Raw genomic sequence first — 27,248 nt, 5'->3', positions numbered from 1 at the left:
CCTATTTAAAAAAAAAATTCCAAAGCAAAATAATGCTTCTAAGGTTACACTAATTTTAACAGTCTTGCAGGGATAGAAATTCACTACTGCCATTTCAGCTTTTAAGCTAATATCCTTTGTCAATGGAGAAAAAACATGCAGAAACCACTCACTGTAACTGAATGCAAATGGATGCTAATTTGAGGACCAGTCCTTGCTCACTTCCACTGTGCATGAGAATATGTCACATCACATTCCATACAGTATAGAAACTGTTTCTCTTTTACATCTGGATTTCCTCCATCCTCCCCCAAGTTAAAAGTAAAAGGAATATGCCTAAATTACTACATGCAAGAAATCGAAGTTAATGAGTTATATTCTATATAGGTTAAGATACCCCATAATCACCTGTTGTCACTCTAGAAAATACCAGTGCACACATCTAAATTCAACTTACACAGGCATGCACACACACACATACACACAACATACAAAGTCTACATGTAGCAAGAATTGTGGATGTGCTGCTACTGCCTACTTAAAGGTGTTCCCCAGTATCAGCTCCCATAGAGTTCTACACAACTTCCTTCTTTTACTACCTCTTCCAGAAACTACTGGCAAATTACCTAAAAGGCAGTTCATCTCCACATGCTGAATCAAACATGAATAAAGTTAAGATGCTGCTTGCAAAGATGACATTTCTGAAAACGTGCCTCAGCTGGCCCTAAAAATTCTTGGAGTCCCCTTTGGAAAATGTGAATTTTCTTCAGTGGGGACACAGAAGTAGCTCACCCACATGAATCTATTAAATGGTAAGAACTACATTTTACATTACTTTCATTTTACGTTGCACGTAGGTGGCAATGCTTTCACAAGACAGTACATGCAGTGACCTAAACAAAAGATGAATTCATTCTTTAATGAAGTTTATCCTTAAAAGTGACTAAACTGGTCCAGCTATAGAAGCTGTGGAATAATTACACTTCAGTTAGGTCATACATACATTGTAGCCTTTACAGCCAGAAGACTACCATCTGGTCAATTAAATACTTCAAATCCTTCTATGGACTGCTGCATGAGATTAGCTACAAAAAAAGTAGTTCTTTGCTCTGTATATAAACCTCCTTTTCCAAACATTTGTCTAGCTGCTTCTCAAACCGATAGCACAGTACTTCTATGACCAGCTTTTTCACTTTTCCATATTCTAACCTACCCATTGTGTGAAAAAATGCCGCCCAAATTCCTTATCTGCTTGTCTCCTCCCTAGTTTCAGTCAATGACTTCTTGTTTTCAAATTAGTGACTATCTCAAGCTGCTTACTGACATCAATACATTCCTTTCAAGGTCTTCTAATACTCTATGGGGACCCCCCTTCGTGTTCCCTTTCCCAAGGAATAGCCCATGTCTGATCAGTCTGTCTTCACAATTCATTTGCCCCAAACCCTGGATAATTAGGATTGTTTACAACCACACTTTCTTAGTCCCAATTCTTTTCCAATAAAATCCCAGAACAGCAAATAACTCATGAAATATGTCTCTTTTAGAGTAATCCCTGACCACTAAACTATATAAAAAAGAAAGAAGCCAATGAAATTACATTAATAACTTGTTTTCTTTTTGTTTGAAATCTCTAGATGCCATAAAGGAAACCATCTGAAAATGCAGTCCATACAACATACACCAGGCAACCAACACCTTCCCCGTGGTCACTAATTCATTTCACAACAGAAGCTTGTAGAACATGCTACATTTTTATCCTCATTTGATGAACCAGTAATCGATGACTCCACAGTGTCAATAACGTGCCAAAAGCTTTAAAGCTTTATAAATCAGAAATGTGTTTTGCGAAGGAAATAAACACTGTTTTATACAGCTTGTTCTAAATCGTGAGAGTTCGCTAAGCATCACAGGCTGGACCATAAAAAACTGTCTTACACATTCCCTATACACTTTTGCATGTAGCTGGGGGCCCAGCTCTCACTGTGATTAATTATCTGCTGGGAAAGGCTGCAAGAATGAGCACTATTTGCCTAATTGTGTTTCCAGGGTAACTCATTACATAAAAGTTACAATACATAAATGCAGCTCATTTGAAAAACCGGCCTTATAACATATGATATGTTTACATGGACACTAAGAGCTTCCATCAGAAATTGAAATAGCAACATTTCAGATTTACTTGGTTAGCATTATTGCTGCTGAGAACTGAGGCAGCCTTGTGGACAGCAAAACAGTGGACAAAGCAAACCCTAATTTTTAGGCTTTACTGGCCTGTATTTCCCCCCCCCCCTTTTCCTAGAGATAATAATCTATCTCACCCAAATCTCAAAGACCATCTATATGATCAATTCAAACTTAAAACAGGAAAACAACTGAATTTTTAAGTCCTGAATTTTTCTCCAGAATACCACCTATTTCTAATCCCACTTTTTGCTCTCTTAACCATTAAAAAAAATCCCACCAGTAATGTCTCTTTTATACTATGTATTTTTTCAACCACTGGATGACACACAGTATGTTAAGTTTTATTTTCATAGGAGAAGGTGGATCCTCAGTGAAAGAAATATCCCCTTGTTCACCAAGAGCATGTCAGAAATAGTCTGGTCTAGACTTGTATCAGCACAACTGAACAACAGAATTTTCTCAGACTTTGCATAAGGACTCAAAAATAAGCAGATTGAATCCATTTTAACATGAATATGGGCCAGCATTTTCTTTCATAAAATCCTTTCAGAGAGGAGCTAACCCCACAACTTCATTATGATTGTTAAATCCACACAGCAGATAAGCAAAACCTCAGCAAGGGTTCAGATTAGCCAAAATCATTTGATCACGATGAGTCAGAAGGCGAATTAAGGAATCTTTTGTTTTGCCTTAAAATGTCACGGTATAAACTGCATCTGCTCAGGAGCTGACTCACAAGACCCTCAGACAATAGGGTAGCGGGGGCAAGGAAAGGACTTGGGGAGATAACCTCCGCAGCCAGCCCAGGCCAGAGTGTGTGCTCATCAATTATAATCCCAGCTTTTGAACGCGAGAGAATAAACCGTTGGTTCAGCTTTACTAAATCGAATCTTTTTGCTGGGTTTTAGAATTCGGAAATCAATACTTTAAAAGGATTTTAAAATTCATATTCGCCTTCCCTTTGACTCATCTCGTTCCAGCTAGTTCAAACACAAGAAAATGGATGGTCAGCAAACCCTAAGCAGCTGCTGGCTGGATTAATATCTAAAAATCAAACTATTATCTACCCTATCCTAGCTTCTCAGTTCAGAAAAATGAAAGTAGGAAGACTCATAATCCCATTTTTTCTCTTTTTTGTGCCAGAAACACTCAATAAAAATGTCTTGCAATATATCAAACTTTTAGTCACTACAATAAGCCTGCAGGAAAGACAAGAAATGAGAAAATTCTCAATTTTTCTCTAGTTCACACAAAAAGAAAAAAACCTGATCAGCTCAGAGTTACTGTGAGTTTGGGGTGAGGAAGGAATATCAAGTAGACTAAATCTAAATCAGCTTATCTTCCCTAGTAACAAAGGATAAAACTTGTAAATACAAGAATGTTGAAATTCTCAGCAGAAATCAGCCTCAGAAAAACAGTCTGTCAAAAATCCAGCAAGCATTGTTATCTACAAAACCAATCCAATACCATTTTCTGCATTTATTTAAATCATGGAAGCACACACGGAGTCGAAATAAATCACTTCTCAGCTTCTCATTTAAAACTAAAGCTTGTCCTAAGCTGTCTGTCAGGGAAATGAGAGGTGACTTGGTAACTGCCTTAAAACTGTAACACCCATGTAAAAATCATTAACATAGTTAATTCATTATCATAGCTAAAACATGTCAAACAATTTTTTAAATGTCTTACTGTAAGGCCATATTCAACACCACATAGTTTTTGCTATTACTTTGATGAGCACAGGATCAGGGTTTTGTAACTACTCTGCATATGAATCTAGCAAGAAAAATAAATCTAGAAATAAACTACATGATCAATAGCAGCATGAAGTTACTGGAACAACTAAACAAAAGGATACACTTGCATTTAAAACTTTTTGCTGACACAACACAAGAATGATAGTACTGAATAGACACTGTTGTTCTCTGACTGCCCCAGGAACTAATAAGATTATTTAATGTGGCTGCTTGGAGTGAATGTGCACAGATACAGACATTACATTTACTACACAGAGGACAGTGAAATTCATTAAAAAACCCAACCCAAGAGGAGATCCTTCCTGATGCTGCGCAGAGCCGGAGGGAGTCCCGCAGGCCGGCGCTGTGTGGCTCTCAAAGGCAGCTGGGGGCCAGAAAGGTGTTTGCCGAGCAAGGGTTCCTGCCAGCCCTTGTGTGCCCTCCTGCCAGCTCACCGCACACACACACCCACCCCTCCCAGTACACCAAGGGGGCATTTCTACCCTTGGCACCAACTTTTAGCATCCTGCAAAGTGCACTGACACAGGGTGCTTTGGTTTTTTTTAAGATTTCATTCCTGCTTTCTCAAAGGGGCTGGGGCCGTCAGACTGACATGGTGGGTGTCGAGCACAACCCCCTCCCCATTTTGATGTCCCCTGCTTTACGCTCTAGGAACAGAGCCCTGGCCGGTGTTTTTCAGCATCTAAAATAATATGAGGGACAGCAACAGGCAAGACAGTAGAAGATATGAATTTATAACGTGTTTAATAGACTAAGTATTAGCATTAATTCAATGAGCAGTAGGAGAAGAAATTGTAAATGACAAAGGCATTTACAGTTAACTGTCTAAGAGAATGCAGGGAAGTAAATCATTACATGAACAAGGAGCTCCTTTTCTCAACCCACCCTATTAAAAACCCCACTAAAGAGCCAAGGCATTTATTGATTGCTTTCTACTTTCCCACTGCCGAAACTAAGCACTCCTCTATTTACTTTGATTTAAAAATGCATTATTGTCTACTTTCTAATAAACCAGACAGTGGAACAAGAAACTCAAATTATTCTAAGTTTATTCCTAAAAGTCCGTTTTTTTGGGTTTTTTTTTTTTTTTGAAAGACTGAAGGCCCTAATCCTTAAAAGCCTTTTTGAAAGAAATGTTACTAGATGCTGGCCTTGCAGCTGGGCCCAGATTGAAAGTGCACTTACATTTTTATGTTTAGCGCTGAAGGACTCTGAAGTTAGCCCTCGCACTCCACATAAAAGCTTTGGAAAGGGCATTCTTTGCCACTCGTGCAATTCATTCTCTAAGAAAAGGAAATGGAAAGAAAGATTTCATGTCCAGGGCTTCAGGCCTTTGATCATTTGATGAACATTGGATCCTCAACCTGGGCCTCCAGCTTCTCAGGCCAGACAAAGAGGGCCCCGGCCGCACAGGCTGGGCCTCGGTTCCCGCCCGAACAAAACCTTTGGCGGCCGCACAGTGTGACAGCCTGGGAAAGGCCCACCTCAGCAGGGCTGAGATGCCCGCTCTGCCCTTTGATCTTTCATTTAAACCCCGGCCAAAGCACCAGGTCAGGGGATTTCGCGTCGCACACCCCCATGGGCAGAGGGGAGCAGGTCAAGAACAAAATGGGGGTGACCGATCTCCAAAAAGCCCTGTGACGCCTTTCTCTGGCCAGTTTCACATGACTTGTCTGGTATTGTGAAGCGCTAAGCCCACACTTAAAATGGAATTTGACATTACATGGTACAATGGAGTCAATAAATGGCATTCTTCAGTGCTTTTACAACAAAGTCAACCCTCCCTTAAGTGCCTGAAAGCCCCAAGCTAGAAAATACTTCTCATTTACTTCTTTATGCGAGTAAATTGCATATACTTAAAATCTAGTTTTCATCATGGCTTCTCATTGCTGATGACTGAAATGAGCCGAACAAATACTTAACAAAGGTCTACATTAATTTTACGATGTACCATTGCTTCTATTTTTAAAGACTAGGTTGTCACGTGGCACGTAACAAGCATTGGGAATATCTCCATATTCCTTCACAGAGAGAAAACCTGTTTTCCAACGAGCATGAAAAACTAATCTCATCCCACTGAAAAATTTATTTTCAGTACAGTGCTAAGGAGAAGGCAAACACCTAACTTCTTTTAACATCAGCAGCCAGTTCCACATGGTGCTCGCAGGCAGAAAATTGAGTCCATGTTTGATGAGACATGTTAACAGAATCTGGAGAGAAAAAAAATGCTAAACTCTTCTTTCTAAAGGGATGGGACCCTGCTACGCCCCACAGGACTGGGACGTGCAAGATGCAAAAGCAGATGACTGCAAAGCATGGAGTGTATTTTTAAACTAATATACAAATATGTCTATGTTAGAAAAGTTTAAACAACTGTAAAGTGGTTAGAACTCAAAGAACTAAATATTGTTTCTCTGTATAAATTAACGTATGTTTTTACAACTAATTCTTTCTTTAAATACACGTATGTGCATAATGCCAGATCAAGGTGACTTAAGAACACAGGTTAAGAATTAAGAAAGGCAAATGACTATTTTCTATTTACTTTCAACCTCATAAGATTTCTCTTCCTCTTAAAATGCAGTTCTACGAAACTGTGATACAAACATGGCCGAAGGCACGAAGAATGGGTACAATAATACACAAATAAAGTGACTATGATGTCTTGACCTTGGTCAGGTTTACATGCCCACTTTTACCCCTCTTCCTTTTGAAGACACAGTATCAGTATAAAAATTTTGGTTTAGCTCTAACATACAAAGATTATTTCAGGGTATTTCAAGTACTTCCCACCATGAACCATTTAACAATAAATAAAATGCAAAGGGAATGGTCCCAATCTCTAAAGAATCTACAGACTTCATTTTAAACAAACAACAGTATAGATTTATGTTGAAAGATAACTCCCCACTTCATAAAATTACATCTCACAGATAAGGAAACTAAGGAACAGAAAAATTAAATAAATTGTTCAATATTGAACAGGCAGTCGCAGAACCGGGAACAGAGCATTAACTGATTTATTTTCAGTCCTCTGTCCTGTTCACTACAGTCTTTTTCCTCCTAAGAGACAAACCTGTGCAGCGCAGGAGGCCCTGTCTGGTACCAGGTCTTCTAGGCAATTTAGTGGCAACGGGCAGCCACAAAATGAAGAGTTAATGGTTGTTTGACCAGGTGACAGAGAACCAGGCAACAGCCATAAAGCAGTCCAGCACCTAACTCATGTAACCATCAAATAAGGATTGTACAGTCCCAAGGTATCTTCTAAAAACTCTAAGAACTATTTTAAATTACAAATTTTAAAATTCAAATACTTCTCAGCAGCACAAATCCACCTGCTCATTCACAAAGCATTTGTGCTTGGGTTTGTTGTTTGAAATTGCTATGAAAATAAAACTTAAGAACATTCAGGAAGGAGTACAATTTGCCTTTAATTTATTCTCAGATTTTCTGTGAATATTGTTCCCCGCGTTGCCACGGCAACACAAGCACATCTTCCAGTACTGAGGAAGTAACAAGCCTTTCGATTCTCACCTTTGGCCATTTTATTGAGAACCATGTCAATTAGAATGTAGGTTCCACTTCTTCCCGCACCATTGCTGCCAACAGAAAGGGAAAAAGAAAAAATAAAGCCTATCAATGTGTATCTAGACTCAACATGCAGGTACCTGCCCTCAATGTTTATACTTTTACACATGGGGGGGAGAGGACAGAACAAGGGGCTAAAGCATGGTACTGAGAGGAGAGAGAAAGCTTGCACTGAATTAATGCAAGCTGTTTGTGGAAGATTAACTATTAGTCTGCACGGATAACAGGGCTTTGTTTTGATTTTTTAAGCCGAGTTGTGTTTCTGCAAGAAAGCATTTTAAACAACAGTGGTAAAGCCATTAACCCTAAACCAGGATACCCTTCTGTTCAAGAAGTGCCCATACAATGAGCTTAGAGTCACTTGTATGTGACATCAAGAACCACAGAATAAGCTAGAGCAGAACATTATCCAGAATGGTCTCAAAATGTCATGGGTTGCGTTTGAACACAGTGGTCAGAGGGAATGCATACTGACACGCATTTGAGAACCAAAATATTTGACTACTGAGGGACTGCAGTCTTCCTTCACTATACATCATGAGTGGTTTGTTTATTCTTTTAACCTTTCCCTTGAATTCTTCCTTAGTTGCAATGACCAGAAAAAATATTATCATGTAATTCCCAAGAAACAGCTTTAACTGTTGTGTGCCATCAGCCCTTCCTCAGAGATGTGAGACCAAGCCTGGGGAGGGGGAAAGCTCCCTAATCTGAATGCAGCTTGTGTCCCTTTCAGAGAGCAATGTGTAATTGCCAGCGTGATGCTCTTTTAGAGCTGCTGTTAGCAAACATAATTAAGACTTTAAGTAAAAGCTTTTTTTCTTTCCCTCCCTAAAATTTTTACAAAGGTGCATGTGTGACCAATTAGACTGGTATGTAGTTTTATTAATTAAGCCATTATTTTTATTGATAGCTCAATTTGTGTACAAGAATTAATGAAAGGAAAAATAATAGAACAGCGTGAAGCGCGTTATTACATTCTGTTTACAGGCAGGCTTTGAAACTTAATTTTTGTTAAGTCTCTGTGGACAGAGGTTTTTTTCTTTCAGTTACTAGATCACTGCTTAGAGAAAAGGAGGTAATGGTAATAATTTTTTTTTCTGCGTCCATGAAAGGAACAAAGACACAATCTTATTAGTTAAACTGAATAATAAGAGACAAAGCAGCGATCAGGCCCAATAAAAACAAAAACTACTGAGCTGATGGCAGGCACTTCCATCCATCACAGTAAGGAAAAAGCAAGAAACTTGAAGGTTCTTCATTCTGCATCAAATGTTCCTTTTCCCAGGCTTCCTCAATGCAATGCAAACAAGCCTCCTCCAGAGCATTCACCTCTGCAGAGGGCCTCCTAGCATCCAGTGGAAGCTAATTCTGCTGAGCCACATGTGAAACATGTCCCCTTTCTTCTCACTCCCACCCGAAGTGGAGTACCCCATGTTAAACAACCTGCCTCTTAGCAAGGTTGTTTTTCTGTCTTCCTTATCGATAAGAATATTTTTGATAAATAGGTGCAACATTCTCCTTACAAGTCAGAGCATCCAATAAGAAAACCAACCATTAGTGTCATTATGGCAAAGTTTTCCATTGACCTGCCCGATAGCTTTTGTGTGCATCTATCAGACTGTCAGGCCCAAAGATAATCTACGCTTAAAGGATCACTTGATCTCTGGGTAGATTTCCACTCCCTGACATTGCCCTCTTCTTACCATGGTCACTGAAAGCAAGCAAAGAAGAAATAAAACGTAACTGAGTGTTAATAAAATAAAGACAACTGAATTGGGAGGAGATGCAAGGAATCACTATCATTTTGAAGGAGATTTATGAAAATGAAGTGCTACTTATATTGGAAAAGACAGCCATACATTGTTAAATTGTGGCACAACATCTATGAAATCACAGGAAAAGATAATTTTGTTATTAAAACAGATCCTCAGTATTAATTAGCATTAAAAACAATTGAATTATATTTAATACCTTCAGCCTACCTCACTATCTGTTTAGTGATTCATCTAAAGCTTTAATTTGCCCATTAAAAAAAAAAAAATAAATTCTTACACATACAAATCTCTCTAAAGCTATTTTAGAAATTGTACTTGCCTGCAATGAACAACTACTGGACAAGAGCGACCCCTGTAGCACTTGTTTACTTTTCTGAAATAAAACAGACACAAAAAATTAATTAAGCATATTACTATTGTTTCTTTAGCCAACTGTCAAAAATACGCAGTAAGAAAAAGTACATATTAACAGTCTTTAAAGAAACAGTCAGGTTGATAATTTGCTAGTACAACAAGCAGTTGTTACATACATGATCGTTTTTAAAGTTTGATTCTGTAGAAATTTTGCCACTGTAGAAATCCCAAAAAACATCCCTGTTTTCAGTTATCACTGTTGGCTAGGCAAAATAAACGATCTCTTTTCTCAAATGTCCCGTCTTAGCTCCAAAACTAAGATTATCTTGAGATGCTTTAATTTTACAGCCATCTTTGAGTTCATGAGCTTGCTCAAAGAAGTATCAAGGGGCATCAAACTGAATCGAAAATCAAAACTGGCTATGTCACTATACTTTGTGCAATGCGTGCTGATTTGTTAAGCCAGTTCTCCCCAGAAAGGCAAATACCAAATCTCCTGAAAAGCTTCTCACAAAATCCTAAAATGTAATCTATTGTGATAAAAATAACTAAAACCATCAGAAAGCTTTACTGCTTTGGTTCTAGTGTAGAAGTCTTGTATATTTAATATTTACAAATTATTCTCTTCTACAGCTTCCTGGTTAAACATTCTCAGTGGCAAGAGAATATATCCGAAGTCAATCAATGAAAGTACAGCTATCAAACAGGTCTGCTGATATGTAAAATCAAGGAAGGAATTAACCAGTGCTGACAAAAAACCAAGATATTCAGTCTAAGAATAGAGCCCACAAAATTGGTTTAAATCTATTTAAATTGCCTTACAAAAACCCAAATCCCAAACCCTGTCTTCTGCTCTAGGATATATTTTGCATGTCAAGTATGTTACAGGCCCCCAAAAAAACATAAAATATGCACACATATGTTATCAAGGCAAGCTGAATAAAGGCTAAAATGGGAAAGCATTGCTTCAAGAAATCAAAACCTTTCATTCCATTTATTTGGTGAGATGTTTGAGGTTACCAGAGCTAGAAGGTCTCCTGTGAAACCATTTCACAGGGCAGCTTCCAAGGGGTGCCCAGACCCCCTAATAGTCCCCAGCTCAGCACAAGTGTTACACAGGATCCTGACTGCTAAACTGAAGTGAGCTGCTGGAATTTGGCAACTGCGGTACAATGTTATTATGAATTTTAAAGCATAACTAACCTACTGAATCATTTAGTTCTTGGCTGTTCATCTATTCACTAACATCTGTGCTGTGAAAACATGCATATATCTTTAAACATTGCTTACAGTATAGCCTGAAGATGCCTAAACTTCTAACTCTGACAGTGAGTCAGGATACCTGGAACTCAACCCAAACAGGCTACAGAGATGTTGGTGATGTCCCATGAAACTGCATTATCACATTCTGCTTTTTATTATTTAAGATTCTAACTGGACTTGATAACAATATTAAGTTCTTGTAATGAATCCTTTAAACATTTGAATTCAGGAATTTTTCACAATTCTTACTCTTTTGCTTACTGATGTAAATCCTACTTACAGAGACATTCTGTCTTTATTCATAATCCTTGGATATAAGTAATTAATGCAGTAGAACAATGTTCTATGAAATAAGTGGTAAGTCATCGAGAAGCACCTGACTTTAGAAGTTAAATGGACCATTTATAGGTCCATAAATGCATATATACGCAGGCACTACCAAGCAAAATTTCAATGACTTAAGCTGCAGTAGAGTTTTCACATGAATGAACCATTCATTTCTTGATGGTCGTATCTGAGGACCAACTCCTTCTACACAATATAAACCCTGATATTTATTTTTTGTATTGTACAGTAAATTATATTTGAAATGTCTGTAACAACATCAGACACAGTCAGTCTGCATTCCCCTACGTGCAGTGCAGCTGGTCATCCTCCCCCCACCTCCCACCATGTGCATTAGCAAAGTTGTTTCTGCATTTAACATCTTAAATAAAAGCTAGTAACTATGGAGGGTATTTACCATTTCTTTTTCTGCTTGTGTGGTTCCTTTGTTCCTTGTATGGCACCACTAATATGATATTTGCATGTTGTGACTAGCCATCTACCAAAGTCCTAATATAATTTCAATGACAAACTCGATCTAAACCTCTCAGTAAATCAGACCTCTCAGTAAATCAGACAGCCAGAGACACATGTTAGGGAAAGACACCTTATGTTTGTCAGTTTTATTGAAGGCGTTTCAAACATTTTCATTATCACACATTTCAGAAAACACATTAAAACAAAGGGTTTCAATCCAGCTGGTTCATAGCTTTGTCTATATATAGCTTATGAAAATATTTAGAAGTGCAGCAACATCTCATTTCGTTCTTAGTTCTGGCTAATGAGAGTGAGCTGAAAATTCATCAGTAAGCAAAGTTCTTGAATGTTGAAGAAAATATATATTTTTTTATATATATATATATACATATACAGGAAGAATTAACTTAGAAAGAATGATTAGTAATACAAACCAACCCTTGGCTCATTGAGTGAAAAAGAAATCATCATGCAAACCATCAGCAAGCAAAGGTCAGAGGTCGTTAGAGGCTCAGAAAAGGGGTTTCCCACATTGTCCCTGCAGCAGAGTCACAGTTTCCAATGATCACTTTTGTGACTATGCAACTGGGCTCATATTACTAGCTGCAACATCACAAAAATGACACTGGCAACCGCTAATTAGCTGGCAAAATAAGAATTTGTCCATTTTTAAAGTGAGCAGTGTTAGTAAATGCCATTGCACACAGCGAGAAGTGATAGCATAATAGATATATATTTTAAGCAAAGCCCTCACATGTGATGCTAATTATCTTTTAGCTTAGCAGTCCCTCTTTAAAGTGTAAATGTGCTCCCTCTGGGCTCAAGAAATATTTAATTACACATATCAGTGCATGACTAACAAGCTAGTCCAGAGCAATAATGATTGGTCTATTGTTCAAAATGAAATTAGGACTCCAGAAGCATTTAAAACTGACCAGTGGTTTCTGTAGTAGCCTCACCTCTCAGGGACTGTCTTTTGTACAGATTTTTAAAATATATAGAATAATCTCTTTTTGGCAATTTATACCTACATTCTGAAAGTACGATAGATTATTCCATAAGGTTTAATGTATCTGCTAGATGCAAAATCATCTAAAACACTGATACATAGTAAGAGAACTGTAAGCTTTCAAGTTTTCAAAGAGACTTGCAAAATTTACTTCAATAAAAATTTTAAGGTCCATATTTCCACAGACTCTGGGCAAGGTAATTTTGGGAATCCAATTTTTCTTGGTGATGAATTATAAAAAATAGAGGGTTGGTTATGTATATGCTTAATTTCATATATGTATGTGAATATATAAATATACACACATATCCATATATATATACAAACACACTGAATGCACATAAAAACATAGATAAGATTAAAAGAAATGAGAGCAGCCCCTTCCTAGCACCACCCTCTATGAGTATGGTAGCGCTGCCAGACATTTATTCTGGGGGCTTTATGACTCAGCTGTCGTAATCCAGCGGAGTTTGTACTTTAAATAGAAAGCTTCAGGTGCAAAACATGTATTGTATAAATGAATTCCAAATACATTATTTTGGCAATAGTGCATTAGGTTTTTTTGTCATTAAAAAAACAGCAACATCAGATGACCAAGAAAACTGAGATTCATAGACCAGCTATTGTGCATGCCAAAATTCCTTTTCAGACGGAATTTTACTATGCATTCAGTATTATGAGTTCATTGTACAAAATCTGCACGTAGCAAATGATTACAGTACCCTACACTGGACTGTGAATACATATGAAACGAACACTCAGAATTCAATTAAATCTTAACAGGTTCATTCCCATACTGGCTTTAAATACAAAGAATGGCAGCTCCGCTACTTTTCTCTATCTACTTATAAATTTTCTTTTTCAAAGTATCTGCAACAGTTCTTCAACATGGCTATCTAACCCTTACACAATGTCACTTTAAGAAGTGCTTTCTTGGTGATGTGAACTGTGACTTACTGTGGATCTAATCCTGCAGCTCATGCAGGGTCCTCAGTTCTTACTGTAGCAAGTCGGAGTTGAGGTGCTCCGAACTTCAGATGTCCTGGCTGTACAGGCTCATTTATAGTCTAGTTAGAACTGCTAGCAGCTTTCCCACTAACTTCAAAATGAGCAAAATCAGACGTTGTGTTGGCTCCGTGCTGCAGCCTCACATGGCTTGATAGAACCAATTCAGAATTTTCACTACAGAAATTCACTACAGGCAACTTCCTCGGTACCACAAGCAAAGGGAAATCAACCTATAAAAATCACATTAAAGTTTGAACTCAGAGAACAAAACCTTGAATATTCAATTACAATTTCAACTCCATCCTATGGCCATGCTTCCTTCCCCTGCTATCACTTTTGCATTGCGAATCTGTAGCATATCCTTATATTCTTACCTAGCCATAGCTCCTAGTGACTCAGCACAGCTGTACTCCGTTACTTGACCCGCACCATGTCAGATGACTCTCTGCTTTGAGAAGCCTTGCAATACGTATGAGAATACTGATGGATGAAGAGTGCCATTTAGTCCTAAATTTTTGAGGGTAAAATTCTGCCAACAGGCAACCAGCTTCTCCGCTCAGGTGCAGATGCACAACTCTGGCATCAGTCAGAGCTCCTAGCATGTATTGAAAGAAACAAGTTTGGACCCTTTGAGCACTGAGCCCCTTATAATCACTTTGGGGGGTTGTATATAATATTGTAGTACAGAGGGGAAAACACGCGATCCCACAGGCCGCTTGCGGATTGAGAACCGACTCCCCAAACCTCCTGGAGATTCTTTTCATTAGCCATAAGCACATCACTGTGGATTAGCTGGCATACGCTAACACCTACACACGATGCACTGGGCACGGTTTGCAATCAAATGAAGATTATTTCAGTCCAGTATTTATCATGCATGGCTTTAATTTTCAAATTAAAATTTAGATAGACACAGCAAACACTAGAGAAGGTGGCAAGGACTTTCACAGGTTTTGCCTTTGTATATTTGTATTTTAAAGCCACGTTGACTTCCCTTAAAATTCCAGAGGGTATGCTTTGTCAACATTTTCATCTGCTTTCTCAAATTTCCACCTTCCTGCAGCCACAGAAGGTCTACAGACCTCACTGTCTCATCCTTACGAGCAAACATTCCCATGGGAATGCTGTTATTTCCATATGACTCCACCACACTGGTTTGTTTTTTTTTTAAGTGTACTCATACTACACTATTTATTTGTGAGATTCCTGCAATAAGGATCATAGGGGAGACATATAAAAAAGCCTGGAAGTTGCAGAACGGATACAGAAGCACCAAAGGGCTGTACAGAGGGAGGAAAGGTATCGATCTCTAAATGGGAAATGAATACGTCTTAAAACCAGGCAACATCTACACGTGAGACAACACTCAACATCAACCTACTGCAGATTTTGGTGTTAGTTTAGCATTGTGGCATCACAGGCTGAGGAACCTCCTTTCAAACCAGAAATATTTAAAGGACAAGTAAAAGGACTAGTTTAGTTCCTCAGATCCGGATTGTCTTAAAGAAACTGTCATACTTTGTGCTTTACCTGCGGAAATCCAGAAGTGATCTTGTGGAAGCAGGAACCCTCTGATCGTTCCAGCTGAGGAAGTGGAACTGCGTCACTGTGCGGGTCTCATTCGTCTGCAGGTTCTTCAGATAGAAGCTTCTCACAAGGAAATCCTCGCACCAGATATGCTCAGAGACAAGGTTTACCTACACGCCACAGGAAGAAACAAACGGAGATCAGTAATTTTGGTTGCTAGCCACATCTTCAGGACTGCAAGTGTAAGATGTCTGGGATGAAGGAATTGCATGAAAGTTTTATTTTTATTAGCAAATTGGCGAGTGCTGGGAAAATTTTTTTTTTTTTTTAGTTTAGCAAGCAGTGTAGTTGTCAGGAAAGGGTTAGCTGTCCCTGCTAGTCTATTGAAAATGTAAGAAAAATTCTTGACAGTTTTAATGCAAAAGGAAAAATCACTGAGTTGAAACTTCATATCATTATGTGAATACAAAAGACACTGCCTGAAAATATGTTAAGACTTCCAGTCGCTTTCTACTTGGAAATGCCCAGAATGCACTGCCCAGGTCACTCGCAGAGGTCTTAAAAATCTGAGTTGAATTCACATGAGAAGTTAAAAGTCAGCTTCTTCTGCTACGTAGAAAAATAAGCATTAAAAAATGCAGCTTATTTGCACAGTTCATCTTTTCAGAAAATTAGTTTGTTCCCATTTTACTTTAAATAACAGTATTTCCTCACGTTTTCCTATTCTTTGTATTGTGGTATTATTTTCTCACTCTACTCAGCTGGACAACTGGGAAAATCTAACAGCCATTGTCAACGTTACATAGCAACAAAACTGGTGATGTCAAATTTTGGAGTAGAAATGTAAAGCAGAAAAGAAAAATATATATTTGCTGTTGTGACTGAGGCAAGAGGTAAAAATAGATAGCATTAATTACTAAAGATATAAAGATACTAAAGATAATATAGGCTTTTCTACAAAGAGATACATATAGCTTTCCTAAGGCAAATTTCACTAGTTCTAAAAATACTATTTACCTATAAAATATAGATACATTTTTTCATATTTCAAACACTTGCAAAACCATCTGAAAAACATGATTATTGTCCTTTTTTCATTGTAATACTTGGCTCATTATTTATGGGATCTTATTCAGTAGAAACTACATGGCTATTAAAACTGTGTTCAGATTTTCTGCAAACCTAAAACTACTCGAAGGCACACAAAGTGTATTTAAGAGCCCTCAGCTCAACCTCCAGGTTAGATCAGCTTGAACCCCATTTTGCCCTGTATAAAATCAACCCGTACACTTAGTGTCACATTTAGAACCAGATATTTTGTTTAGGTACCTCGTAGATGTGGTAGAGGTTTGACCCTTCGTCCGGCCAATAGTGGTAGCACTGTTTGACTCCGTTTTCCACGAGGGGTGTCAGCATGACAATAACGACACAGCCGTTCTCCCAGACCATCTGCAGACAAAGAAAGACACCGTGGCCACATTGTGACTGCCTAATTACTGCGTGACATGTATAATTACTGCACTCAGACACACAATCAAAATTTATTCCATTCACAGGAAATTTATTTCATTTTCATTAGACACTTTTACTCTGCAGCTGCTTTCAAATCCCTGAATAAACTGGCACCGTATTTTGCAGGCGTCCATGAAATATTAAAGAATATCCTGCTATTTCAATTCGGGTCTTCCACAAAATCTCTCCTCGTTCCCGGTACCGTGTTCAGCTGCTTTTCTGTCAAACTTTTAGATCCACAAAGGGAACACTGAACTATGCTCGCAGAACATACAGATATTTGGGTTTTGATATTTAATACTAAAGCAGCATGGACCTACTAAAGTCACATGTATTGAAACCTGTTTGTGTCCTCAACCCTGTGTCTTTTTACAGCTTGCCATGTAGCAAAAGCTATTAAAGCGCTGCATTGCTGAAACAATCATAGAAGTTGCATCTGAACAACAGTAATGAGGAAAAAGCAGGAAAAACCCAAACCAAATCTGTCCTTCCAGAAACATTTCAGATGGGGGAATCGTCCCTCCAAATGCACATTTACAAAAGATTTGTTGCAAATGTGCATTATTTTCTTTCTTCTTCCTCCCTTTCTTCCTTTTTTGTTCCCTTCCTTCTTTTTTTCTTCTTTTCCTTTTTGTTTTTCCTTTTCTTTGTCTAGCTCTGTTTTCCCCTTTTACTTTCCTTTTTTTCTCTGGAGGTAGAAGTCCAACTCCTGCTGCAGACTGTGCACTCACAGAGCACAGGTACAGCAGGAGCAGAAGAAAACAGTGTATCTTCACCACCAGCATGATCACTTAATAATTGAGGCCAGCCACAAAGTAGGATACAGGAATCCAGTGCATCCTCAACTAAAGGATTTGTGGATGCCTCCCACAAACAGCAAACAAGCAGAGATGCTCTGGTCTGGCGTATCTCTGTTCCAAACACAGCCCATGGCTGAACAAAAAGGCTCCTATGAATTAATACCAAGCAGCATAATCACTAAAAACTGTTATTATTATGCTGTACATTGATGTTATATTTGCATACAACTTTCATTGTCTTTTTGCTAGCATATAAAATTACTGAATGAAGAGTAAACTGCGCTTTTTGTGAAGGGTTATGTTTATTTCACAGAAATATTTAGAAGCAACTGTATTGACATGTAAATTTTGTAAACAAAAAAGGCCTTTGTCTAAACTGTGCAAAGATGAGATGATACATTCAATTCAAGGATTATTTTTTTTAATTACATATCAAATAAAAAGGTTTCCCATTCATGGATAATGATGTTGTCTTCTCTTTTAAGAATAGCTTGCATATAGAGAAACAAATAACATTTCTCTTCCTTTTTTTTTTCCATTTTGCAACATAATTAAAACAACTTTTAAAACAAGCTTAGAATTATTTAGAGAAATTAATCTAGGGTTTGCACAGAATAGGGTTATTTATAATTTTGAACAGAAGTGGGGAAAAAAATTACAGTTGCCTATATGGAATAAAAATAATCTTTATCTTCTTTCTCTTCTCCCCTTAAAAACATTTTAAAAATAAAAATATCTATAATCCACCCATCCTCCTGTTAAAAACTCATAATGCCACAAAACCAGCAAAATTACTTTAAACTGATAGATAGCTTATTTTACAGACAGACGTAGATTTATCACTTGTATCTTTTTTGTCCTGCATTTGTTTTAGGCCACAGCTGGGAACCTTCTTTGTATGTAAGGAAGATGATAAGAGATTTCATTCATTCTAACGTAGTTTCACCTTTTTCAGTCAGCAATCAGACTAAGATAAGAATTCAAAACATGCATCTTACTTTAAAACTAGCCCCACTAAATCAGTACTTTCATCACATAACGATTTAATGTGCCTCTAGAAGGTATAGAAGCTCATTGAAGCCATTACGAAAATGAGGAGAAACACAGTTTTTATGAGTGTAATAAAAATACAATGATCTAGACCATAAACTAATCATCTAGCACTCTGCTTGTGCCACCCAAGTGTAACATTATAAAAGCCCACTCATTTAGAGAGGAATCCTTACAGTTTGGCAACCCTGTTCATTGGTTCAAAGATACAGCATTTCATTAGAGAGGGGCTGTCTGCGTCTCTGAAGATTTCATTAAGCATAAATCCAAATGAAAGTTAATTTAAACAAACAATTTCAAAGTTACTCTGGGGTATAATATTTCTTTTAGGTCATTGTGTGAAAATGTAGAAGTCAAATCTACTAAATCAAGAAGGCAATACAATCTAGTGCCGTCCTCCCTGTTACATGCAATTGTCACTGCATCTCCTGTGCTTACCATTGAGACAGGATTTTCACTAAAACTCCCAGCCTGTGACCGGAGGAGTACAGCATTTTCTTTGTTTCCTTGATAATTTAAATGTTAGACCATCAGGCTGTTACCTGGATTTCTTCCCAAATAACATAGAAGTGGGATGAGTCAAAGGCAGTTCACAAAGTTTTATACTGCTGCCGGTTCACCACTCCATCTTTAACCTGCTGATGGGTTTTTGAGAAGCCGCTGCTCCCAGCACCTAACACTTTGCTGTGCTCACTGTCAGACACAGCCACGTGCTAGAAAGTGGCCCCAAGGAGCACGTCTTTGTAATGAAGGAACAGGTAGCACAGACCTGGCCTGCACAACCCCTTTGGAGAAGCACCTCTGGTAACCTAAGACACGTTTCAGCTGGGCTTGGAGAACAAAGGAGGAAGTTCGGTTGCAAATCCACAATAATGCACGTAATTCTGAAATTTGTGTGCGTGCACAGTAGAAAGTGAGTCAATGCATGTGATATAAGAATAAAGAGACTATCTGGTCCTCAGGGCTGAGGTTTTTCTTTTTAGGTACAGCCTAGCAAAATTAAGCCTTAAACTCTATATGTCCATAAAAACTAAATATATTTTTCTATATATTATGTTTAGTATATAATATATACATATATAGCTCTCTAATATATGAAACTAAACTTATTTAGACCATTTAGCCCAGGCAGCTTCATGTTTGTAATTTATGGTAATGCTTTCAGGAGAAGAAGAAATGTTGAATGGAGTCTCCTGAATGGAAGTGATAAAGTCTGAGTTACATATAGGAGCTCACTACAGAGCTCACAATACATGCTTTGCTGAAAAGGGAAGGTAGCGTATAATTTTGTGTGACACGTCTACCTTCAGCCTATATGCCTAGAGAGTAACATGTTAATGATCTTTAATGAGGTTCTGCTGTATGCATCATTCTCAAAACATTTCTTAGACAAGAATAACAGCATCCCATTCCATTTATTGCAAATGAAAGGCTGAATCCTGCAACCCAAAGATGAGCAGTGCGTTTGACATCTGCAGGATTCCCTGTTGATGAAATCCGCCACGTGTAGAGACCTCATGCTGTGGTTATCCAGCATGCCAGTCCTATACAAAGGACTTCCACATTGGGATGAATTATATTTAATAGGAATTACTTGCAAAGGAGCACAGAATTGGTTTTTCAAGTAAGGAGAAAAATAAAGCCATAAATAGGAGAAACAGTGTTGCAACACTGCCACAAAACTGATAAAACACCAGGTTTTGAAAGCTTGTATTTTAAGATGTCCTTTTTTACTAGCTTGTAAATAAAATGGTTAATACGGATCCCTTTATTCTTTTCAGACATTTCATCATTTTGAAGCTTCTTTTTTATAATGAATGATTCTCCTGAACCCTCTTTTCAGTCATTTTCTTCTTTATTTTAGTGATGGGGAAATGACAAGATACATGTTCTGACCAGACACTTCTTTTGATGGGGACTGGTGGAGAAGTTTCTAAAATGTGATGATTTCAAAGTAGAAAATAGATGGGATAATCAGTTAAATCCAGCCTGTTCACTAAAAATAACAGGCTAATCACACCAGCTGCTTTCTGGGGGAGATCTCCAGCAAACTAAAGAATTCACCTTTTCAGTCTTTTAGGCTTCCCAAGTAACCGGTAAATGCAACTACTTGGAAAAGCAGACAAACAAGCAAACAAAACCCAAATAATTTCTAATGATAATAAAACCTCAACATGAATAAACACAACACCCAAAGCCACAACAAAGCAAGGTACTAACTCTTACAGGATCAGATAATATTCATCCCATGACATGTCTTGGAAGTAATTAACACAACCGTGACTTCTTTCATTCTCCACTGGAAATAGGAAACACTGTACTGAATGGAGAGAATCAGCAAACGGTATTTTCTGGAATATTTTAAAACCAAATGCCAATGTTTTAATGGGTTAAAAAAAGGGGAGGGAGGAATCTTTTAACTAACAACAAAAAAAAAAAACATTGGAGGGGCATTTAGATGTTTGTTGTTAACTAGAACTTCACTATGCATGCCAGTCAAAAAGCAAGCTCTTTTGCAAAACATTTTGGTTGAAAATGACTTATCATCTTGATAGGAAATGGGTCAAATCTAGCAAAGTCAGAATTGCCATTTGCAGACACTACTGTGCTGGATCACTAAGCAAATCTGTAGGTTGAAAAAGTGACTATCAACAATCTGTATTTAATTAAAAAAATAATCTGACTCTTGCACTTAAAAAGACGTCTCTAGAGAGGACCATATATAAATACGTGGTCATCAAGACTGGCTCCATGTGTTATGTCCCTGGTGCTGCGGCAACACTTGTTTGGAAGTCAACGGGAAAGGCAAACTCAAGATGACTGTATGTGCTGCAATAACTTCTGCTTTCTCAGAGAGATATAAAATGCTCTTATTCTTCTCAGTAGACTCCTAACTCAAGCCTTATTATTAAATAATTTAAATATGAGCTCTATTTAGTATTGCAGTGCTGACAAAACCACGTTAAGGAGGGAAAGTCCACCAGAATTGCCAGTAATTAGGTTTTCACCTTAGTAGTGGAAAGGTGGAACCTAAACAATAAAGGGATAGAAATTTAAAAAGGATCACCCCTAAGTACCTTCCTCAACAGAAGCCATAATTAGAAGTGAGCATGGTAAATGCACACTCCTTTACTGAACGCCTATGGAATTCCTAATGCTATATTTATTTCACATGGCTTGACAAGTTACTAGAGCTCTAGGGGCTACTGTTCTGTGCCTATCTCTCCCTTGCTGTTTTTCTTTTATTAAATTAAAATATGCATATTTTACACATTGAATTGCTTTGTGTCGCTTTTCATCTGCTCCTCTTTCTGAAGGTGAGAACTGATTAGACATGCAGGAAGTCCCATTCCAGGCAAGGAAAATAAAACTTGGGAATCAAGACTGCTTGAAAGCACTCTGTTCTGCACAGAACAAAATGCAGGAAAATAATTTAGTCTGTAAATTAATTTCAGCACTCACAAAACATGCTGAACTGGGAGCACAGAAACCAGCAATTAGAGCAGAGGAGGGTTTGGTACAGTTGTTCTTACTCTGCCCATGGGCTTGGAACACTGATTTTGCAGGGAGACTCATTCAGCTACTGGGACGTGGTCTCCTGCCCACTGGGATTTGCCCTTGGAGATCACTGATGACTAATCCCTTTTTACACAGGAAACAATCAACTGACAGTATTTTGTATTTCTTTTGCTGAATTCCAAAACTGCAAGAGAGAAGCAAGTGTTGCCAAACAGACGTGCAAAGATTTATCACATCCTCAAGACCGCAACTCAGAAATGGGGTTCTTAACATGCTGGTGTGATCTGGGGGGGAAACAACAGTCAGTTTTTGGACTGATGCTGGTAATACACTCCTAAATATGGGTAGAGAAAAATTGTTCTAAAAATAGTTATAGATTAAGAAATGCAGGACTGAGGACAATGAAAAGCAAAAGTCAACTGAACTCCCTGGCTCACATTAGGGCTCGAGTCTTTACTCTCGGGGTCCTTCTGCACTTTGCATTTAACAGTCTCGCAATAAAAACAGAAAATAATCCAAGGAACAGAGATGACACCCTATAATCACAACAGCGTAAACCTCGACTCCATTCTTTTTGTTTGTGGGCAACAGACACCTAGTTTTAACAAGGGTGAAGAGTGTTCCCAATTTCAAGACTATTTCAAGTATTGGTGAACAGTGAAGGGAAGATGGGGTACTGAAAGCATGGGTTTGATTCAGAACACACAGGATGAAGCTTTCCCACTTCCCAGAGGAGCATCCTAAACATGAAGGCGCAGCATCTGAAGTCTTTCTGGTCCTGTGTCAGACACAGTGCTGTTCATGAGTGGTATCTGCTTCATCACCCTTGCCAGAATGGAGCCTCTCAGGGACTAAGGCACCTGGGAACTTACCTAGCCTGAACTATACATATATTCAGGCAAAAGCCAGGGAATTTTCTGGTCCAAACTACAAGTGTTGACTGTATTTAATCTCATGATTTACTGTTGTAGGTACTTTAAACCTTACTGAACATCTGCAAAATGAGGAAAATTGTATTTATCTACTCCTTCTGTAGAGGTTACATAATGCTCATATACTTATTAATTATGTTGTCGTAATTAATGGGTTGGTAGGGAGGACATCACAGAAACACAACAAATACTTACAAAAACATATATGTCACATGTGATTTCATTTTGTAAGGCAACTAAAGGGTATTCTCTTAAGTCACTTGGCAGGAAATCCCTGATCCCTCCCTCTATTTCACTTAATATGATAAAATAAAAAAAGATACAAATGTACTTTCCACAAAGGGAGTGGAAAGAAGGGCAGATGTCGCTAGATTTATGAAAGCAAGACATATCTTGGGGTATTTTCTGGAGGGAAGAATTATGGCCTCCTACAGAAATCTCCAATTGGAGACAATGCGCTTAGCAGACACGCCATTTATAAAATGGCATAATTAAGAACAATTTTTCACTGCAAGGACAGTTGGTTCTGAATATCCTAACTCCAAGGAATAGTTTCTTGCATATTATCATCTCTTGCTTCTTAGAATACTCTGCAAGTTAAGACATGTACTTCATGTCAAATACTTCGTAGAATTATAACCCAGCACATACGGAAAATAATAAAATTTTATGCCTCCAGAATTATTCACAACATAGAACTCCTGCTGCGAAAACTTGTTATAGATCAGAAATATTCTACATCCTCTTTCTTTTGAATTATGTTCAAAGAGATGTTGAATTTTAATAGCGTTATGTGGAAGAGCTGAGTGAAATCTCACTGAAGCTGCTGGACAAAATCATCACCTTTCATTCAAGATAAATGTAAGAAACAAGCAAACTCTTTTATGGAGCCTGTAACTGAAATTACAGAAGTTAGCATCAAAAACAAGAGAAATGTGAAGCATACGGACCCATGAGTTTCTCTAGAAACTGATATGCTTAATGCAGAGAGAGAGGCATTAATCAAGGCAAGATGATTAATCCAGATAAGCAGCAAAAATGTGTAAAAGGAATAAAGAAACCACCAGCACAGTTCAACAAACTAGCATTGTGATCCTGCTAGAAGAAAAGCTGAAAGAGAGGTTGGGGGTAAAACACTGGGCGAATGAGGTTTGGAATAAAGAAATTATTCCCTGTTATTTGATTCTGTCTTTGTTCAAAGAAATAAAACTCTCTACTTTCTTTGTAAATAAAATGGAAATATATCAAAGCAAAACCCTATCCTCAGGATGAATTCTCTTTCCAGCTGAGAAGAAAACAACCCACAACCTGGCAAATTGTTTAACCACTCAGGTAAAAATGGATTAATACCATGTGAGGAGAAGCATCCAGTTTTCAAGAAAGGGAATTGTGAGGTGGAATTCCCACTGAACCAAAATAGAATCAATGAAGGATGTATCACTCAGAAATAGTAATTGGTAAAAAGAGATGAAAACAAGACCAGATGAAATTAAAAGAAGACTTAAATCAGCTGGAGGCTTTTCAAAATTAATTAAAGTAGTAGCTGGAAAATTTCCAGAGCGGTCTAAGAGATGACATGCAGGCAGAGATGAAATCTCAGCTTGAGCCGCAAACACAGAGTAACCAGGCAGATTAGGAAGCCCTGTGGCAAAACGGATCAATGAGATGACTGACAACACAACTCCTGCAGGCTAGAAAGTTTTCAAAGAAATAGGTAAGCCAGGAAAGTTGGAACTAACTTGGCACTTGCTGACTTAGAGGAGCTATGCCAAAAATATAAGGAGCTGGAGAAGTAATCTGGAGGGACACAGACAACTGTGGAAGTCTGATGCCTGGAATTGTTCTTACGCCCTTAGAGAAGCCAGAGTTAAGACTCTTGCCTTTTTTATCATTCTTATTTTTACAACATATACAAATTTGAACACAATTTGAAAATGACCAATATATAGGAGTTTGGACTATCGCCAGCTCAAAGTCTTTGAAAGAAAAACTCCCATCAAGCTGATCTCTCTCAAGTCAATATGAAAACCCAAATGACTAGAAAGGTGTACAGAAAATGCTGAGTCTAATGGCCAGCTCTAGTGGCTCAATTTAGGTGGTACTGAAGAGCAGTATTTGCTCTTCTTCCTCACCTTACCAAAAAGGACATAATCTTTCAAGAAGTGGTTACTAGTGAGATGACTGAAACTGGTCCCTCTCCAGTCCCATAGTGGTATTAGGCATGGGTCTGCTCAACAGTAAGTAGTAAGAATGCTAAACAAGATGAGATTGAACAAAGCATCATAAATGTTTTACGAAAATGCTTTGCCCAGTTTGGGAAAGAGAAGATACTGAGCTAACCATGATCTTTGTTCAGATCTGGGCAACTCGAAAACAGTAAATGGGAATTTGATTGCTAAGTGTCTAATAACACTTGCACAAAAACACTGGGCACTGGATCAACATAACAGGTTTTAAAAGGGTTTGCCAATAAAACTAGGAATAAAAGATTATCCAAAACTAAATCATCTGTTTGGTCTTAAATAGAGATAATAGATATGACCACATGATCATGAAGATGACAGATATAAAGAGCAGCAGACACTGCAGAGTAGTGTTAGAGAGCTCAGGAACTAGGTTCCTTTTGGAAGAAGCTTCCTCCAGATGCGTCTGTAGCCTTCTCCCTCACCAAGCGGCATTTGGTCCATTGGACCACGGAACAAAGTAAATCCTAAAACGTAAGTAAAACCTACAAAGTACTGTGACACACTATAAATCTATCCCTAGCGGGCCACGCTGCTCGCTAATGTAGATGTAGTCACTGACGGGTGGAAGAATCTAATGCAAGTTTAAGGGAAACTAAGTTTAGAAAGTGTCTCTGGAACCTGAGCACAGAATCTAGAGAGTCAGGACAAATCAGAAGCAGTCTGGATTTTGTTGCGGATACCAGCTGTGTTGAAATGCCAAGAAAGTTGTCTTATACTTCCAAGTAAAACAAATACTTTGTAGACAAGTGTTTTCTAGGAATCAGTTTGAAAAGCCTACAGGAGTTGAAACAATTTTGTAAGAGTTTCTTCCTGGGGTAGCCTTTCAGCCAAGGTAAAATGGCCTGGCTGATGTCCACCCTGCAACTAGGCTCTTGGGAATCTTAGCGGTTAAGTCGCTGCAAAAATAAGAAACAATAAATCTAGTACATATTGCCATAGAAGATGATGCCAAGCTCCAAGAGTTTCTGTTGGACTTGCTAAAGCATGACATTGTGCATTTAGACAAGGAACAGCAGAATAGTCCCAGGTCTCTCTGGAGGCAGTCACTCTTCCATCAGTCAGAACACTGCTTCACTGAGCACACAAAAGGGGAAAAAAACAACACATCTCAGCAACAGCTGGTATTAAGTGGAGGAGGGAGAGGGAGGAGAACCACTGAGAAGACATATCAAGGATGAATAATTGAATCTTTAAACAATCCCTGGTGGAAGCACCATGGTCTTGTATAAACTACAGAAAATTGTATTCAAGGATTCAAGAATTGTATTCAAAGGATTCCGCCCTGACAGGAGTTAATACTCCATTTTCCATAGCAATTTCAGGTTTCCCATGCTTTACCTTAATATAGGTACTACCAGGTGAAAAACGGGTATAAACATTGCTCATGCATCTGGGCATACACCGCAACAACTTCAGGCCATGGCTTTTGACTTGTACAATGGACCTACTACATTTCAGTGGTTATGGATGCGGCGTTCTGTAAGGAGTTAATCTCTCTCTCAGCCTGCTCATCACACCTGGCTGATACCCTGGGCCAAGTAAAAAGCTTGGGACAGGAGCTGGCACATTGACATGTGATCTGTAGGAAGTTTAACTTAAAGAAAAGTGGGTGATGGACCAATCTGATACAGGTAGATTGTTATGTTGAAGTGACAGGCACCATCAAAATTTGTAAGAAACAAACTTTTGTATGGAACCTAATAGAAGAAACCACATAAGAATATCACATAAAAAATGGATATGTAGCCACACTTAAGCAGAAGCTGAACCATGGTTGCTGAATGGTTTCTGTTTACAGCAAATCTGGTAGGGAGATGCAGTGAACTTTCACTGAAGGATAACCGGGAGGAGAAATAGTTAAAAAGAGCAGAAAGCAAGTGAAGGAAAGTGAAGACTCTCCACTCACAAACAGCATGAAGAAAGAAAGTCAAGGAAGAGACCTTC

At 38.2% G+C, this 27,248-nt stretch overlaps 1 protein-coding gene across 1 annotated transcript in view; it reads right to left on the bottom strand.

The window, feature by feature from the left end:
- The window catches only part of PTPRN2 (protein tyrosine phosphatase receptor type N2), a 665,321-nt gene that overhangs the window by 18,850 nt on the left and 619,223 nt on the right, over positions 1 to 27,248 (bottom strand). Inside the window, exons 19-22 of the mRNA XM_040589330.1 lie at positions 16,575 to 16,694; positions 15,249 to 15,415; positions 9,603 to 9,656; positions 7,455 to 7,519 (exon numbers count right to left, since the gene is read on the bottom strand). Of these exons, the coding sequence (XP_040445264.1) occupies positions 7,455 to 7,519; positions 9,603 to 9,656; positions 15,249 to 15,415; positions 16,575 to 16,694 (406 nt within the window). The remainder of the gene's footprint in view (positions 1 to 7,454; positions 7,520 to 9,602; positions 9,657 to 15,248; positions 15,416 to 16,574; positions 16,695 to 27,248) is intronic.

The sequence above is a fragment of the Falco naumanni genome, chromosome 4 (genome assembly GCF_017639655.2).
Source record: "Falco naumanni isolate bFalNau1 chromosome 4, bFalNau1.pat, whole genome shotgun sequence".
NCBI classification, from domain to species: domain Eukaryota; kingdom Metazoa; phylum Chordata; class Aves; order Falconiformes; family Falconidae; genus Falco; species Falco naumanni.
Note: the sequence above shows the minus strand (reverse complement) of the source record. Positions and strands in the feature narration are given on the sequence as shown.